Source organism: Lathamus discolor, chromosome W (assembly GCF_037157495.1).
Source record: "Lathamus discolor isolate bLatDis1 chromosome W, bLatDis1.hap1, whole genome shotgun sequence".
In the NCBI taxonomy this organism is placed as follows: domain Eukaryota; kingdom Metazoa; phylum Chordata; class Aves; order Psittaciformes; family Psittacidae; genus Lathamus; species Lathamus discolor.
Window position 1 is genome coordinate 24,818,622 of NC_088908.1, and position 17,738 is coordinate 24,836,359.

A 17,738-nucleotide genomic window follows, 5' to 3' on the forward strand; every position below is an offset into this window, starting at 1 on the left:
AGGGCAGCCTTGGATGCAGCGATCACGAGATGGTCGAATTTGAGATCCCCAGGACAGTGAGAAGAGCGTGTAGCAAGCTCACTGCCCTGGACTTCAAAAGAGCAGACTTTGGCCTCTTCAGGAGCCTGCTTAGTAAGGTTCCATGGGATATAGCCCTGGAGGGCAGGGGGGCCCAAGACTGTTGGTTGATATTCAAGGATCACCTGCTGCAAGCTCAGGAGTGCTGCATCAAAACTAGAAGGAAGTGCAGCAGGAGGGCCAGGAGACCTCCTTGGATGGATAAGGAGCTGCTGAGGAAAATTCAAAGGAAAAAACAGGCTTATAAAAAATGGAAGCAAGGACAGGCGGCCTGGGTAGAGTACAGGGATGTTGTCCAGGAAGCTAGGGACCAGGTTAGGAAGGCTAAGGCCCAGTTAGAATTAAACCTAGCCAGGGATGTTAAGGATAACAGGAAGGGATTCTACAGGTACGTAGCAAACAAAAAACAGACTAGGGACAACATAGGCCCCCTGAGGAAGCTTTCGGGAGAACTGGCTACACAGGATTTGGAGAAGGCTGAGGTTCTGAATGACTTCTTTGCCTCGGTCTTCACTGGCAAAGGCCCCAACTGCACCACCGAGGTCTTAGAAGGTAGACGCAGGGACTGTGAGAATGAAGACCTTGGGCCCACTGTAGGAGAGGATCTGGTTCGAGACCATCTTAAAAATCTGAACATGCACAAGTCCATGGGACCTGATGGAATCCATCCGCGGGTCCTGAAGGAGCTGGCAAATGAAGTTGCTAAGCCACTGTCCATCATATTTGAAAAATCATGGCAGTCAGGTGAAGTTCCCGACGACTGGAAAAAGGGAAATATAAGCCCCATTTTCAAGAAGGAGAAAATGGAAGACCCAGGGAATTACAGACCAGTCAGTCTCACCTCTGTGCCTAGCAAAATCCTGGAGCACATTCTCCTGGACAGCATGCTAAGGCACATGAAAAACAACAAGGTGTTTGGTGACAGCCAGCATGGCTTCACTAAGTGGAAATCCTGCCTGACCAATTTGGTGGCCTTCTATGATGGGGCTACAGAATTGATGGATAAGGGTAAAGCAGTTAATGTCACCTACCTAGACTTGTGCAAAGCATTTGACACTGTCCCACACGACATCCTTCTTTCTAAATTGGAGAGATATCAATTTGATAGGTGGACCACTCGGATAAAGAACTGGCTGGATGGCCACACACAAACAGTTGTGGTCAATGGCTCGATGTCTGCCTGGAGACCAGTAACGAGTGGTGTCCCTCAGGGATCGGCGTTGGGACTGGTCTTGTTTAACATCTTCGTCGCTGACATGGACAGTGGGATTGAGCGTGCCCTCAGCAAGTTTCCTGATGACACCAAGCTGTGTGGTCCGGTTGATATGCTGGAGGGAAGGGATGCCATCCAGAGGGACCTTGACACGCTTGTAAGGTGGGCTGATGCCAACCTTATGAAGTTCAACCACGAGAAGGTCCTACACCTGGGTTGGAGCAATCCCAGGCACAGCTACAGATTGGGCAGAGAAGAGATCCAGATCAGCCCTGAGGAGAAGGACTTGGGGGTGCTGGTTGATGAGAAAATAAACAGGAGCCGGCAGTGTGCGCTCACGGCCCAGAAAGCTAACAGTATCCTGGGCTGCATCAAAAGGAACGTGACCAGCAGGTCGAAAGAGGTGATCCTGCCCCTCTACTCTGCTCTTGTGAGACCTCACCTGGAGTATTGTGTGCAGTTCTGGTGTCCTCAACATAAAAAGGACATGGAACTGCTGGAACAAGTCCAGAGGAGGGCCACGAGGATGATCAGGGGACTGGAGCACCTCCCGTATGAAGACAGGCTGAGGAAGTTGGGGCTGTTCAGCCTGGAGAAGAGAAGGCTGCGTGAAGACCTCCTAGCAGCCTTCCAGTACCTGAAGGGGGCCTACAGGAATGCTGGGGAGGCACTCTTCGTCAGGGAATGTGGTGACAGGACAAGGGGTAACGGGTTGAAACTTAAACAGGGGAAGTTTAGACTGGATATAAGGAGGAAATTCTTTCCTATTAGGGTGGTGAGGCACAGGAATGGGTTGCCCAGGGAGGTTGTGAGTGCTCCATCCCTGGCAGTGTTCAAGGCCAGACTGGATGAAGCCTTGTGTGGGATGGTTTAGTGTGAGGTGTCCCTGCCTGTGGCAGGGGGGTTGGAACTAGATGATCTTGAGGTCCTTTCCAACCCTAACCATTCTATGATTCTATGAGTCTAAAACGGCTACTGGTAAACCCAGGACAGTATCCACCCCTTATTCCATACCATTCACGTCATACTCAGATCCCACATTTTCAATATACCATCTCTCCTACATATATATACATACTTTCACATACACACACAGACAAAGAAAAAGAAATCATTTCTTAGTGCATGGACCAATCCCTATAATGCTGTCGAGTACATTCGATCCATGATGTCAAGTTCCATCCCTTGTCACAGTCTTTCAAGGCAGGAAAGGCTGTGTGCAGTGTTGGATCGTTGTCTGCTGATGCTGATCGTTCCTTCACTGCAGAACTCATCTGGTTCTATCAGAATTCATTCTCTGTTGGGATGATAGTTGGAGAGAAGTCAGGGCCAGTTGCTGGTGACCTGAACACATCTAGTTGATGGGCTATAAAAGTATTACACAGCAGGCAACAGCATACAATTAAGTTCATTGGCTGTTTTCCCCTAAAATCAAATCCCCTTAAGGTATACATTGGAGTTCCCCATCTTCCCACATTACCCACCAAGTATATCCGGGTCCCTAAGCAAAAGCAATCCCACGAGTGGGTTTGCCTTTACCTGAAGCAGGAATAACCCAGACTGTCTTCCCCAGCAAATTCTTCATGGGCACCACAGGAACTTTGTCCCCCTCTACAATATGTAAAAGTTCTGACTGGGCTGGGCCAGCTCTGTTGGCAGATCCTCTGGTTTTGACCAAACAGGTGGCCTTTGGTAAGTATGTATCCCAATGCTTGAAAGTTCCCCCACCCATTGCTCTCAGTGTGGTTTTTAACAGCCCATTGTACCGTTCGATTTTCCCAGAGGCTGGTGCATGGTATGGGATGTGATATACCCACTCAATGCCATGCTCTTTGGCCCAAGTGTCCATAAGGTTACTCTGGAAATGAGTCCCATTGTCTCACTCAATTCTCTCTGGGGTGCCGTGTCACCACAAAATCTGTTTCTCAAGGCCCAGGACAGTATTCTGGGCAGTGGCGTGGGGCACAGTGTATTTTTCCAGCCATCCGGTGGTTGCTTCCACCATAGTAAGCACATGGCGCTTGCCTTGGCGGGATGGTGGGAGTGTGATATAGTCAATCTGCCAGGCCTCCCCATATTTTTACTTCAGCCATCGTCCTCCATACCGAAGAGGCTTTAACCGTTTGGCTTGTTTAATTGCCGCACATGTTTCACACTCATGATTAAGCTGGGCAACAGTGTCCATTGTTAAGTCTACCCCTCGGTCACGAGCCCATCTATGTTGCATCTCTGCCCTGATGGCGTGAAGTATCATGGGTCCACCGGGCCAAAAATAATTCACCTTTATGTTGCCAATCTAAGTCCATCTGAGCCACTTCAATCTTAGCAGCTTCAGCCACTTGTTGGTTGTTCTGGTGTTCCTCAGTGGCCCGACTCTTGGGTACATGAGCATCTATGTGGCGTGCTTTCACCACCAGGTTCTGTACCCGGGCAGCGATATCTTGCCACAGTGCAGCAGCCCAGATGGGTTTACCTCTGCGTTGCCAGTTGCTCTGCTTCCATTGCTGCAACCACCCACACAGGGCATTTGCCACCATCCATGAGTCAGTGTAGAGGTAAAGTACTGGCCACTTTTGTCGTTCAGCAATGTCCAGGGCCAGCTGGATGGCTTTCACCTTGGCAAACTGACTCGATTCGCCCTCTCCTTCAGCAGTTTCTGCAACTTGTCATCAAGGACTCCATACAGATGCCTTCCATCTACGATGCTTTCCCACAATACGGCAGGACCCATCAGTAAACAAGGCATACTGTTTTTCACTTTCTGACAGTTTGTTATATGGTGGGGCCTCTTCAGCACGCATCACCTCCTCCTCTGGTGACATTCCAAAATCTTTGCCCTCTGGCCAGTCCATGATGACTTCTAGAATGCCTGGACGACTGGGATTTCCTATTCGAGCTCGTTGTGTAATTAGTGCAGCCCATTTAATCCATGTAGCATCAGTTGCACCTTTATTATATACCTCCCAAAGTATAAAGGTGGTGACCACACTGATAACATAAGCCAGATCAGTTTCATGATCAATAATTCTACTGTATTACAAGTCATTATCATAAAGTACAATAAAACAAAAACCTTAGCCCAAGCCCCACACTTGAAAAACACCAACACAGCAGATACCAGCTGTAAGTAATTTACAGCATTCTGAAACTTTGAGATCAAGAGAAACAACTTGTAGAGCCAATAAATCAGCATTGTGACGAGTGACTATTAATCCGGTCAGATGGGTTGTTATCTCAACCTTTCGTGCCCCACACTGGGTGCCAAAAAGAACTGTCATGGTTTAAACCCAACCACAAAAGCTCATTCACTCACCCCCCCCCCCCTTTTCGTTTTCTCCCTCTTTCTTTCTTTCTTTCCTCCCCCCCCCCCCCCCCCCCCCGACCCTCCCTGCTCCCGGAGGGATGGGGAGGAGAATCAAGAGAATGTAATTCCCACGGGCTGAGATAAGAACAGCCCAGTAACTAAGGTATAACACAAATCACTACTGCTACCACCAATGATAATAATAAGGGAAAATAACAAGAGAAGAGAATATGACACCACCGCCGAACGAGTTCGACCCCCCCGAAGAGAGACTGTGCCCTTCCGGGTAACTCCCAGTTACCTCCCTGGGCATGACATACTGATACTGTGGTATGGAATACCTCTTTGGCTAGCTTAGGTCAGGTGTCCTGTCTTTGCTTCCTCCTGGCTTTCCCTCCTCCCTGGCAGAGCATGAGATTCAGAAAGTCCTTGGTCAGAGGAAACATTACTGAGCTACAACTAAAAACATCTGTGTTATCAGTGCTGTTCCCATGCTTAAAGTCAAAACACAGAGCTTGCACCAGTTACTAAGAAGGAGCAAAATGGCTACTGGTAAACCCAGGACACTCAGAGGGAAATGAAAGCTGTGTTTTCAGTGTCTATATAAAGCACAAGTTATTTGTGCTGCTTTCAGAAAGTCTGAAAATTAGACTAAAAGAAATTGGAAGCTTGAAACAGAATCTGTATTTTCTATATCCCAGTCCTATAGTGGAGGACTGTCTGTTGGCTAATGAAAAGTCAAAAAAAAAAAAAAAAAAAAGGTAAAATATAGAAAAGTAAGTAAAATGCCGCCTTAGTCTTTGTATCAAGCCTAAGAGCTTTTATGAAACCTCATTTGAGTTTCCACAAATATTTATCTCTACGCAAACATCACTGTGCACTAGAGGAGTTTGTTCTTGTTCTGGTAGCAATCTGAGTTATCATCTGATTTCATGCACAAACCACTTTAGGCTTTGTAATAAGACTCTAAGGTATCTGTAAAAGCAATAATTTCAGAAGCAAATACCCATGCCTGGAGAGTCCTTATATATTGATATCAGTAATAGTGTAGCTGATAATTTTACATTGCTCTCAGATCATCAAGTGAAAGCAAAATACTATGTAAATCTGTGAAGAGAGCCATGCAGTTAAGTGCCAGATTTCTAGACCTTCCAGTCTTATTAACATGTGATGGGGGGGGGGGATTCCAACCTGCTCCATAAAACTATAGGAATATAAAGCAGCAGCAAACTTTATGAGGTAATGTCTGCTTTACATGGCAGAATGTTAAACAATAAAGCAAAGCAATGATTGTTTAATGTGAAAACATACTGAAGAAAAAGATATTAAAGTGTACTGATATGACTGCAGTAAGTTTAGGAGAGCAATGAAACTTCTTGGGAAAACTGTAAAATGGTTAAATGAGACTGTGTGACCTCATTAAGTTTTTATGTAGGTATGGTTTTGTCAACACATACCTTGTAGGCAATCTCTTTTTTCCCTTTTAAACTTTGTAATCGCTATTACAAATGCCCCATTGATCAAATGCTGTGCACAGGATCTAGATAGGAGTCCTGTAATTAACAGTCATGACACAGGAAGTCTGAAAAGGATGACTGCAGATTTTCACTGGAAACTTAAAATTCACCCATGGTCAGTTACATTATTCTTTTTTACTCTATCTTCTGTTACTGTGTATCCTAATGCCTGAATTAGGACAACTCCTAATTTTCCTACAAAACTTTCCAATGCTATACAATCTACTTTTGTTTTTGTTTTCCTTTTAATTCCCCAATGACAGAAGTTTCATATTTCACCCAGACACTGGTAATTAGCCAAGGAAATTATTTTAAATGCCAGATGTCACATATTAAATATAAATAACCTATGACCCTGAATGCAGAAAGCAAGCCCCTTTTCTATATGACTGCTCAATTTAACTTTCTTGAACATAGCCTCTATACTGAAATAGTGTCTTTCTCCCACATAACCCCATTCTTCATGCATAAAAAATGGATGTGCCTTGTTAGCTGTAAGAGACATAAAGGTAGCGATAGGTTTTTTTGTATGACATTCGCAAATGAGTTAAAGTGTGTAAGTATACATTCACACTGGTCAAAAAAATTCCCTTGTACCTATGCTTTCTTCAATAGCAGCTGTAGAAGGCATAACCATAGACACAGGCAAGGAACACTATCTGCTGATTCCAGGAGTCTTTCTCTGTGCTTTCTCATATGCCCTTTCTATGCCATGCTGGTATGTGTGGCTTCTAAACAGGTCCAGATTCAACCACAAATGGGAATGAGATCAAGCACACAAAATGCAACCTCATGCTTTATATTCTTAATTTGAGGCTGTTTGGTTTATTGAATCATGCAGAACAAATGCCTGACCATGCTTCTTCCAAAGCCTACCCTGGCTACAATTGCACAGCTGGGTTTGATTTGCTACCCATAGGAAGGGGGGAGGAATCCCTATTGCTGCAAGACAAATACAGATCTGGGATGTGGCTGAAGATCCAGAATTCCTAGCTATCCAGCATAGGATGATGTGTGGAAAATAAAACACAGCACAATGCAGCCCTTAGGTTTTTGCAGCTGAAATTCACAACATGCCTAGAAAATAGCCCCAGTTTGGAAAGGATTCAAGTACCACAGGAAGCTCATTCCTTCCTTCTCGAGACACATGCAATATCTCCAGTTTCTGACCAGACCAAGGTGTATCCCATCTGGATGCAGTACCGCAGCCTAAAAGTGGCAAGGACAGAAACCACCTATGCATATTAAATAAATGAACAAATGAAAGCACCCCTGCTCACAAAACCACAAGTGAAATAAATTTGCCCTTATTACTGATACTGTTTCACCTCTCGATAGCAAGCAAAAGCCAAATCAGCCATCCCTGCCATGTACCTCAAGCACAGAGCTTGACATAAGTCCCTGGAAATTGATGCAAGTTCACATCAGTCATTTTAGGGCTTCTGCCAACTCACTCTCAGTCACACCCCCAATCGTTCTTTAGCCATATAGAAAGGGATTGGAAATAGTTTTCTTTTTACAAATTCAAATGGGAAGGATGCTCATTTTGGTGCAGAAGGACAGAGACAACAAAATGAAAATTAGGGTGAAGACAAGACAAATAGAAAGGATATTGCTGGCAAGAAAGGGAAGTTCTGAACACAGATATATCTGATTTTGATGTAAAAAGCTGAATGAAGATGACTGTAAATAGCTATTAATTGCTCACAATGCCACCTTAACTTCCACATATTCTGTAAATTCTTGTTAGTTAGATGGTCATGACATAATCACTCTATTTTAGGATGTATACTTCTTTTTCTTTTTAATTAACAGCAGTAGGTAGCACTTAAAGCACTGCCTCATGACCTGCACATATCATAGTTTTCTGAATGAATACTATCTCAAACAGGGGAGAGAACATTTGTTTTACAGTTAAGGGAAAGGAACAAGACAATAATATACATATTTTTCATGTAGCATTCTGTTTAGAAATATACTTGGAGCATCTTATTAAAGAACACGGATCAAATACATGTTTGTGTTCACATTTCCCCTTATGGAGAGAACAAGTTTGGTTGTATTTTTCTCAGGCATAACGAATAATTTACTGCTATAGCAGAAGAGGAAACTGCTAGGTTTACTCCACATGCTGTAATCTGACACAACAATTAACAAGAAAAATTCTAATATATCTGCTTTGAAAATGTGAAAGATCACCCTAAAGTTTTTAGACAAAAATAAGCTGCTAAGAGCCATTTTATATACAGTGTATTTTACTGAATTGTTCATCGTAGATCTGTTTTCATTCAAGAACGCATGATGTTTTTTCTTAACCATGGTTAATGCAATTACACATTCTTTTCCAGCTTCTCTTGCTACATGACCTTGAATTTAGAGGTAAAAAGAGGCTACAGGCCAATGGGCTTCCTTCAGGAGAGGGAGTTGGCTACCCTAACAAGAGCATCAACCTTTACATATTGTAGGAACAGTAGCTGTAGTTGCTCATGCATTTTAGATAAAGAAATAGCTAGTGGCGTGGGGGAAGCGACAGTAGAAAGGACAGTGCATTAGAAGATTAAGTAAAAGATAAACACATGGCTGCTTTGTATTCTGGGCACTAGAAGCAGCTTCCCATTTTCACTTGGGCAAGCTCCTCTTGTTGCAAGTTCTACACAGTGTTTTTTAATATGATGTTTTCTGTTTCCACTACAATTGCAGGGTCACAAAGTAGCTTTTCATTTAGGCTTGTTTTCTTGAGCATAGATTACATCTTCCTCTAGGAGTGCACAGACAGAATTAACCAAACTCTTGTAAAAGCCTGCTGGACTGGGAATTTTGCACTGTAGCCAATATCTCTTCATGTTAGCCTTCTTTTCTCACTTTCATTCAGAGTCTGTAAAGGGAACATCTAGATAGAAATCCATGCATGGGATTATGATATGCCTAAACAGCAACAAACACAAAAAGACCCTGTGCATAGAAACAATTTGAATTAGTTATTTATGACTCAAACAGTATAAACCAATAAACCTGCAATTTCTACATTCCTGTACTCCAGTTAATTTTTCAACTAAGTAATTAAACCTGGTCCTTTGATGTTTAAAAGATACAGCAATGATATTTTTGATTAATGAGTTTCACAGTCCATAACATAAAGCTGTGCATATCACATAACTGCCTATAAGCAAATGGGACTGGCTGCGAGTAGCTTAATTCCTATCAATGCCCAGCTTTCAGCAGAAAGCTAAAATCTCCCCAAATTCCATAATTGAGGATTAATCTTTCACTAATTCCACAGCACTCAGTGATGGTTTCATTAATTTGTTCTGGGATTCCTTAGACTACAAATTCCAGACACATCAGGCCAGTTATGGTTTCTGCACCACCATCTGCTGCTGGAAACAGATGTTCTAGAAGAACAGCTTGAATTCTAATTTATTTTTTTTTTTACCCTTTTGCTTTTCAACCTTAATGCAAAGCAAAACAGTAGGCAATGGTACATTATTGTACAGGCAGAGTATTCTGAAACGTGTGTTCTTTGTAACATCTCCATAAGCTCCCTTCATTGATGCCACACGTTGCTAAGGAGTTTTTTAATTCATCTCTTCGCAGTTGCTTCTAAGGAGTCTGGAAAGTAGCTAACAGCTTAGTCTTTCAGCCAGCATTTGTTATGCAAGCTGCATTCCTCAGCTCACGCCAACGTACCTAATTACCCGAGCCGTTAACTGGTACCAAGAGCAGCACCTATTCACACACAATGCTTTAGCAGACTAACACAAAACCCGTGTCCCAGAGAATTCTGGGCCGGGCCAAACGAAGGCCGAATACAACTCACTCCACTGCCCAGCCCCTTTATGTCAGCTGGCTCCCGCGGATTGGGAGCCCGCTCCAGCCTGCCCAAGCAGCTACAACCAACTACAATAGCCGAGACGGTCTTTCCACGGCATGTGATCTGCCGCGAGGCGTCCCCCCACCTCCCTCTGTAGCGTTGGCGCGGGTCACGAGGTATCGCTGGTGTTGCTGACGTCACTGTGCGAGGGAGAGTGAGAGAGAGAGAGAAAGATAAAGAAAGAAAGAAAGAAAATAAAAAAGAAAGAGAGAGAGGGAAGAGAGAGTGAGGGAAAGGTAAGGAGAGATAAACTCACGCCTGAGCTCCGTGCCGCGGCCGCCTTCTCCTCTTTCTCCTCCTTCTCCTCCTTCTCCTCCCTACGCGCCACACTTTTCTCCCTCCTCCCCATGACTACAGCAAACTGCGGCGCCGCCGACGAGTTCGACTTCAGACTGATTCTCGGGGAAGACGGCCAGCCGAGTCCCGGGCCGCCGCTGGGGCCTGCAGGTGCGCTTCTCTGTTGTCGGGGGGATGTTGGCTTTCAGTTTCCTGTTTTCAGTCTAACCCGTCCCATCGAGACTCACCGGGCCGCTCACCGTCGGTATAACTTTCTGTGGAAAAAGAAACTCTAGAGTGGTCGTCGCGCGGGAGGAGCCTCCTCGGGCGTGGTGCTTTGGCGGGGGGTGGGGTGGTGTTGAGTTGGATCGGATCGGATCAGATCGGGTGGGCCTAGACCCCTCTGCACATAGGCGGCTCCGCGTCTCGGCACAGGTAGCGGCGGGGACCTGCCCGTGATCCTCCTCGGTGCTGGCTCCGGTGGCCCCGCAGGGTTTGGGTGAGTGTTTCGTTAAACTTGGCATAGGGCACGGAGCGACAAAACTAATGGGGCTGCGCTCGGGATTTGTCGGGGCTCTTGTGATGGAAAGTTTCGACTCGACTGTTCCCCGTATGAAAAGCATTGTAGTTACTCCAGTGTGTTCTTACAAACTTGGAAACAAATGGGTTTCCATTTTATTTTGTTTTGCAGTATTGGAGCCTGAAAATCCCGTTTAGAAAATCCTCATATTTCTTTAAAATATAGAATATAAAATATTCCCTGTGAATCGTGATGTGAGGAATCAGTAAGAGCCAGCTGTGCTGTGTGTAGCTGTACCAGAGCTCGATGGCCGTGTGCTGTTTTTTCTGACTTACTTGAAATAAGTATTAATCGGTAATGCATTATCTTAAGTCTAACTGGATAGATGATAATGTAGCTCTGGAACATGACTGTCCAGGCTAAATGATGCAGCCATGTTTTGTTCTCTGATTTAGTTGTCTGCATAAGTTGATTATAGAAAATATTTGTTTGATACAGTCTGTGTGTAATCCAAAGTGAACACTTGGGGTGGATTTCTTACAAAATCTCTAACTTTCTTGATGCTGTGATTTAGTTTTTATAGATTCCTTCATATAAGGAGAGATTTTCTTTGCCCATTTTCCAATTTAGTGGAATAGGAAGATGGTACTGTTGAGAAGGGGCCTGAATTCTGCTGGCTAAATAAATGCATTACAGGACTGTAAGAAGACAATGGGAAATGTTAACAAATTACAACAAAAGTAATTATGACACCCCTATTAGTATTCTTTTAATATAAAACTATTGGTCTGAGCTATGTTTCTCTGTCAATGGTAGATGAGAATGAGAAAACAAGTTGCTCAGAAAACTGGAAATACTAGTGGTACTCAATTCACTTTAATATTGGTATTTTGGTAGCATTTCTTAGCAAGCACTTCAGATTTTACTCTGAATATAGAGAATTTTCCATGCTTGATAAGTTAAAACTATTTTTAAGGCAAATTTGAAAATTTGATCTTCGGATCATGAACGATCTGTTTGTTGGAACTTTCAGTAAGAAATCCTGCATCTGTAACTCAGTAATTCCACTGCTTTGCAGAATACTGGAGATGGTCTTGCCTGCTGTGCACAGATGTGGCCTTCAGGGGCAAGGTTTAGAATAGGTCTCTGCCTTCAAATATCCTATTAGAAGGATTGCCAGAGTATATGCACATATGCATATATGGGGATGCAGTATGTGACATTGGAAAAATTGAATTTATCTTGAATATTTTTCTAATGATGCCCCCATCTCCTTTGCCCCCAGTTTTGCAATACTATACAATATAATTTTGGGAAGTTTTCCTCGAATGTATTAAGCATTAAGCAAGCAAACTGCATTAAGGTCTTCACACTACTTTAAAAATTTCTGCTGAGAATGCAATGTGGTGTTTAGTGCCAAACTGTGCGAAAGAGGAGCAGGGCCTTTAAAGAACTTGGAATATGTAGTACTAAGCTGGGAATTCAGGATCTTGTAAGGTTCTATAACATCCAAACTTTATTTTTTTATTAGTGTGTAAAATGGGGACTAACTTAAAGTTAGAGGCTGCAAATTCAGAAAATTATTTAATTACTTGGGAAATTCTGAGTGACAAATTGTTGATACTGCTGTTTAGAATCCTGTCTGAAATGTTTTACTGTCTTTTGCTCTTAGAAGACTTCATCAGAAATAATAAGGCACAAGAGTACTGTGTGAAATTTCACCCTTTTGTTCTTGTGGAGTGGAGGAGGAGAAATTCATATTATCTTTTAATATAAGTAATCATCCATGGTTCATTTTATTTGTTTTCCCATAAAATTAGTGCTTTAAAAATACTGATAAAAGTACCCTCCTTGGACTTCTAGTTTATGTCTAGTTTATTTTCTTGGAAACTGAAAGAAGCTGAAAATGGGGTTCTGCATATTTCCTGTGACTTAATATTTGGTTAAGTAATACTATTTAGTAATCTTGTTACAGATGAGTCTTACAATCTCTCTTACTTTTCTCCTCAACATTATGGTATGAAAAGTATTGAAAATATCCCCATCCTGTGATGAATTCAGTGACAGTTCAAAATGTTTTTGTGAGCTGGAGCCTCACTCTGGATAAGGACATTTGATCTGGCTTTGGATCTTTAGTTTATTTGAAAACATCTTGTTTGGGTGTGTTAGGTTTTTTTTTGGGGTTTTTTTTTTTCTTTGAGTTTTTTTCCCCTCTAGCTTAGAGCTGTTAGTTTACTGGTTTGAGGTCGTTACTGAATATCAGGATTGAAATATATGCTTTGCTGTTGTGACTGTCAAAGTAATACCTGATCTTTTCATTTGAAGGTTTCCGTGTCTGACCCAGTTTCTGTGAGATTCTGTGAGCTGCTTGGGCTGCTCAGCATTTGCCTCCTGCCCATATGTTAAGTGCTCTGACTGTTCATATGTTAAGGGCATTGATTTTTTTTCTTAGTAGCTAGGCAGAGATCTCTGTAGAATTGGCACTATGTATGTGTCATTTAATTTAGATGTGTAGTAAAAGTCTTAAAACCAACGATTTGTACTGAAATACCACCATAAAACTAGTCTTTATAGCTTTGCCTTGATCATTAATATGTATTCTTCACTTCTTAAATATGTGTTCGTGACAGGTATTGCTGTCAGGGATCGCTGGTAGAGAATAGAAAACAGTCTAAGCTGTTTACAGAAGTTTGCAGTATGCTTGAACTTTTTGTTGTTTTCCCTAAGATGGTGATTAAAGTAAGCAATACTAAGAAAGCCAAGCTGTGGTAGGAAAGAGAGTAGGCTTATAATTAGACTGAGTGGAAAATTAAGGGCTGGATGCTGGCAGTAATTGTGAACTTCAGGTGTAAGCTGACTGAGGGTTGCTGTTGTTAAAATTCATTTTTGTGATCACATACTTTTGATCCAGAACTGCTACAAAGTGGGAGTTGTTGCCTAAAGCTGCCCTAGTGGGCCAGAGAAGTAGGTAGAGCAGACTTGGCAGGAAGCCCAGCCTGTAAACCAACATCCAAGTCCTTGCATTTGTCCGGGCATGCCATGAGGGGTTAGAATGACAGTGGAATTTGAGTGAAATGAATAGTAAGGCTAAGTAAAATTGCAAGGCAGGAGCAAGCTTATTAACAAACCAACATTTTCTTCTACCTTTACTACACCCATCTGTGAGTATTCTTGTGAAATACTGGCAAAAATAGAACATTAAGAAAATTGTGGAACTGTTCAAAGTCATTCAGGGAATACCAGTTTAAATCTGCAGAACTGGTTGATGTGCGGGCCACAACACAGCCTGAATACCTGCTTATCTCGTGAGTTAACCGAACAGCTGAACTTAATCATTTACATGGCTCTTCTGATTAAATGTCTTGGTGGCACTGAATGCTTGTGGTTACTTTTCGGACAAAGGATGATAGGTGTGGTAGAAGACACTTTTGTCAGTTTTCTTTGGGGAGCCCAGTCCTCATTTTTATGTACCTGGGTGAAGGAGAGAAGAATCAGCTTTCTGGGGATCTGACTACAAACCCGTGATCTATCAGCAATAAATTAATGAAAATAGAACTCTGGGTTTAGTTTGGGTTTGTGTTGTGTTGCTGTTTTGGTTGTTTGGATTTTTTTTTTTGTTTGGGGTTCTTTGGTTTTTTGGGGTGTTGATTTTTTTTTTTTGGTTGCTTTTTTTTTTTGGTGTGTGTTCTGTGGGATTGTGTTTTTTGATTATTTTTGGTTTTTTTTTTTGTGGGTTTTTTTTTTGTAATTTTAGCAGAAATAAACTTCATTTGAGGCTGCATAAAACATGTTTGTAGATAGAAATGTAAGCAGGTACTCACAGCTAATTTATTACTCCCAAAATTTAAATTATATTATTCATATTAATCTTTAGATTAATAGGAATTGCTTGTTTAAAAAATTGCTCTCAGACTGCATTTTGAAGATGAATCATCACTTCTAAAAAATGAAAAATATTTTTAATATAGCGAAATTGCTGAATGGTGTTGAGTTGTTCTGGATTTATTTTTTTTTTTAACAAGTTAGTGGAGTTATTTTTGAAATATAAATATTCCTCTTTGGACTTAACTCTTAGGTCCTTTCAAACTGTTATTTTTCCACTTTCTTATGTATGAGGCTCTTCAAGATTGCAGGAGGCAAATAATTTTCAATTCAGTGCTTAATGAGAATCGTCATGTTTTAGTGGCTGCTAACTTTGCATTTTGGGAACAAGTGCTGGGAGAAATGTGTTGGATTTTTATTTTTTATTTTTTTTTAATCCCAGATTTTTTTTTTTTTTTTAAGCTTTGGTAAATAGAATAAATGGGAAGACAGCTTAAACATAAATTGAGTGATAGGTAGCATTTGTACTGTGCTGGAGAGGGAATGGAATTGTGACTGTAGTTAGGATAGGGCACAAACCTTCTAACTGAAGTTGTTTTGCAGAGTAACCCTTCATACCCAAAATGAAAGCATACACTAAAAACAGAATGAGAAGCTGAAAACACAGTCCGTTTATTAACCATTAGTAACAATGATTCACTGTTTGTGATGGCTGCATAATGGGCTGTAATAATGTCTACAGTGATTTATAACTACTCGCTTGTATCTTGGATGCTTTCTAGTAGTTACTCCCTGCATCAGAAACACAAAGTTAATGAGATAGAATAACTGTGATTACAAAAGGCTTTAATGGTGTCATTTGGGATAGCTGTACTCAAGTGACAAGGCCACAAGAGAATATCTTGTTTAATCCAAAGAAACTAAGAATATCTGTCACCATTTTGTATATTGCATAGCTTCTTTAAATTAGGTCAGTGTCTATATTTTGTCAGTGTAATTTGTCAAATTTAGGCTTTTGAGAGTAAATGCTAGTGTCTTTCATAAAATCATAGAATGGTTAGAGTTGGAAAGGACCTTAAAAGCATCTAGTTCCAACCCCACTGCCATGGGCAGGGATGCCTCACAATAGACTGTGTCACCCAAAGCTCTGGCCTTGTATGCTGTATTGGAGCATTTCCCACTTCTTTGGGCAACCTGTTCCAGTGCCTCACCACCCTCACAGTAAAGAACTTCTTCCTTATATCTAACCTGAACTTCAAAAAACCTCAAATGACGTTAACTCCATTTACTGCAACAGAAATACATAATTTTCTGAAATATGCTTCATGGCTTAAGCAGATTTTTCATGTGTGTTTAGTCTGTTTTTCTTACACCCCAAATAAAATTTCATGACTGTTACTTCTCTATTTGGAACTCAATTCTGTTACTTCAGTGTGAAGCTGGATGTACACTGACAGCCATTCTAGTTTAAATGCATACCAGGTCAGTAGTTGCATGTTAGGTTCATTTGATAGTGAAAACGCCTGCAGTTTCTGGCCTGGTTGATTTCTCCTCATGTCCCAAAGCTTGCCATCCTGTTAGTTATATATATATATATATATATATATATATATATACAGGTGTTTATGTTAGTGCACTGCAGATCTGATTGACAAAATCATCTGGGTTAAAAATATCTTCCTTCTTATTTCTCCCCCCCTTTGTGTGTGAGTGTGTGTGTGTATGTTAGGGTAGTTGCTGCTTAAAAAAAGTAACACGTAATTACACCCTGAGAGCCAGTATGTTCTTATTTTATTCCATGTCAGTTGTAAACATTTCTTATGCTGCATTATTCTCTTGCTTAACCTAATGCAGCTTCATTATTCTTCTGCATTTCTATCAAGGACAATGAATTCTCATCCAGACTAGAATCTGGAAAAGACTCATTGCCAAGCTCCCATTATTGAGAAGATTCATTTTCTTGTGTTAAGCAAGAATACTGAAAATGTACAAGAAAAACAGTCAAGTCCTGATGGGCACGATAGAGCTGCCTCTTGTGTACATGATTGACAAGTAAAACTTATTTTTATCCTCTTTGAGTAATCTGATGTGCCCATGAAACAGCACAAAATCATTGAAAAGAGAGAACTGCTTTGTAAGATGATGGTTGTTCTAACTTGTAGAATCATAGAATGGTTAGGGTTGGAAAGGACCTTAAGAACATCTAGTTCCAACCTCCCTGACATGGGCAGGGACACCTAGCACTAGACCATGTTGCCCAAAGCTCTGTCCAACTCGGCCTTGAACACTGACAGGGATGGAGCATTTACCATTTCTTTGGGCAACCTGTTCCAGTGCCTCACCACCCTCACAGTAAAGACCTTCTTCCATATAGCTAACCTGAATTTCCCCTGTTTTAGTTTAAACCCATTACTCCTTGTCCTATCGCTACAATCCTTGATGAAGAGACTTTTCTGAAAGCATAAACTTGCACTACTGCGTTGTGTGTTGCTAAACTTGGTCTGTAAGGATGCGTCTTTCTCCTGCTTCACCTTGCTACCTAAATTGCTTTCACAATTTATACTTTTTTAGTATCATATTTGGTGGCTTACTAGCCAGTTATACTCTTATAAACTAATGCATTGCTGTGGTTTTTAGGGGGGTTTGTGTGTTTTAAGTTGCTGCTTAAGCTTGTAGGAAGTGTCTCTGGAGAGCTTACAGCTTGCAATGGAAAAACTGGAGTTCAAATATGCAGTTAGAGAGCTTTAATGTGGTAGCATACCAGCAAGAATTCTCATCGGTTGCCTTTTTAAATACATAAAAGGAAAACTATGACTATTGAGTATTTTGGGTTCTTTGTGAAGATTAAGACTCCTCTTTCATCCCCAGAAGTATATGAACTGCTGCAAATCAGTAGGATACTGGATTTAAAAAATTGAGCTGCATATGCTTTTTTGTTCTTATTTACAGGTATTTCTGTCATGACAACTGAAAAACAAGGTTATAATTCTTCTAAAGGTTGGGAGTGGAGAGAGATTAAATGATTTGCCTGAGAACACACATGATGTCTGTGGCAATGGTCAAGTCTTTGCTCATGCTATTTAAAGGACTTGATTGACGATCCTGTTTTCACAGTAGTATTTTTATAAGATCTAGGT

The 17,738-nt window shown here is 41.5% G+C and overlaps 1 protein-coding gene across 6 annotated transcripts in view; it reads left to right on the forward strand.

Annotated features, from left to right (window-relative positions):
* Positions 1–9,944: 9,944 nt before the first annotated feature.
* Positions 9,945–17,738, forward strand: part of LOC136004357 (nuclear factor of activated T-cells, cytoplasmic 3-like) — a 128,088-nt gene continuing 120,294 nt past the window's right edge. For 5 of the 6 annotated variants that reach the window (XM_065660823.1, XM_065660825.1, XM_065660826.1 and 2 more), the window contains exon 1: positions 9,945–10,430. In XM_065660823.1, coding sequence (XP_065516895.1) covers positions 10,331–10,430 — 100 coding nt within the window. In that variant the 5' untranslated portion in view covers positions 9,945–10,330. The remainder of the gene's footprint in view (positions 10,431–17,738) is intronic. The other variant, XM_065660821.1, reaches the window with a different exon arrangement.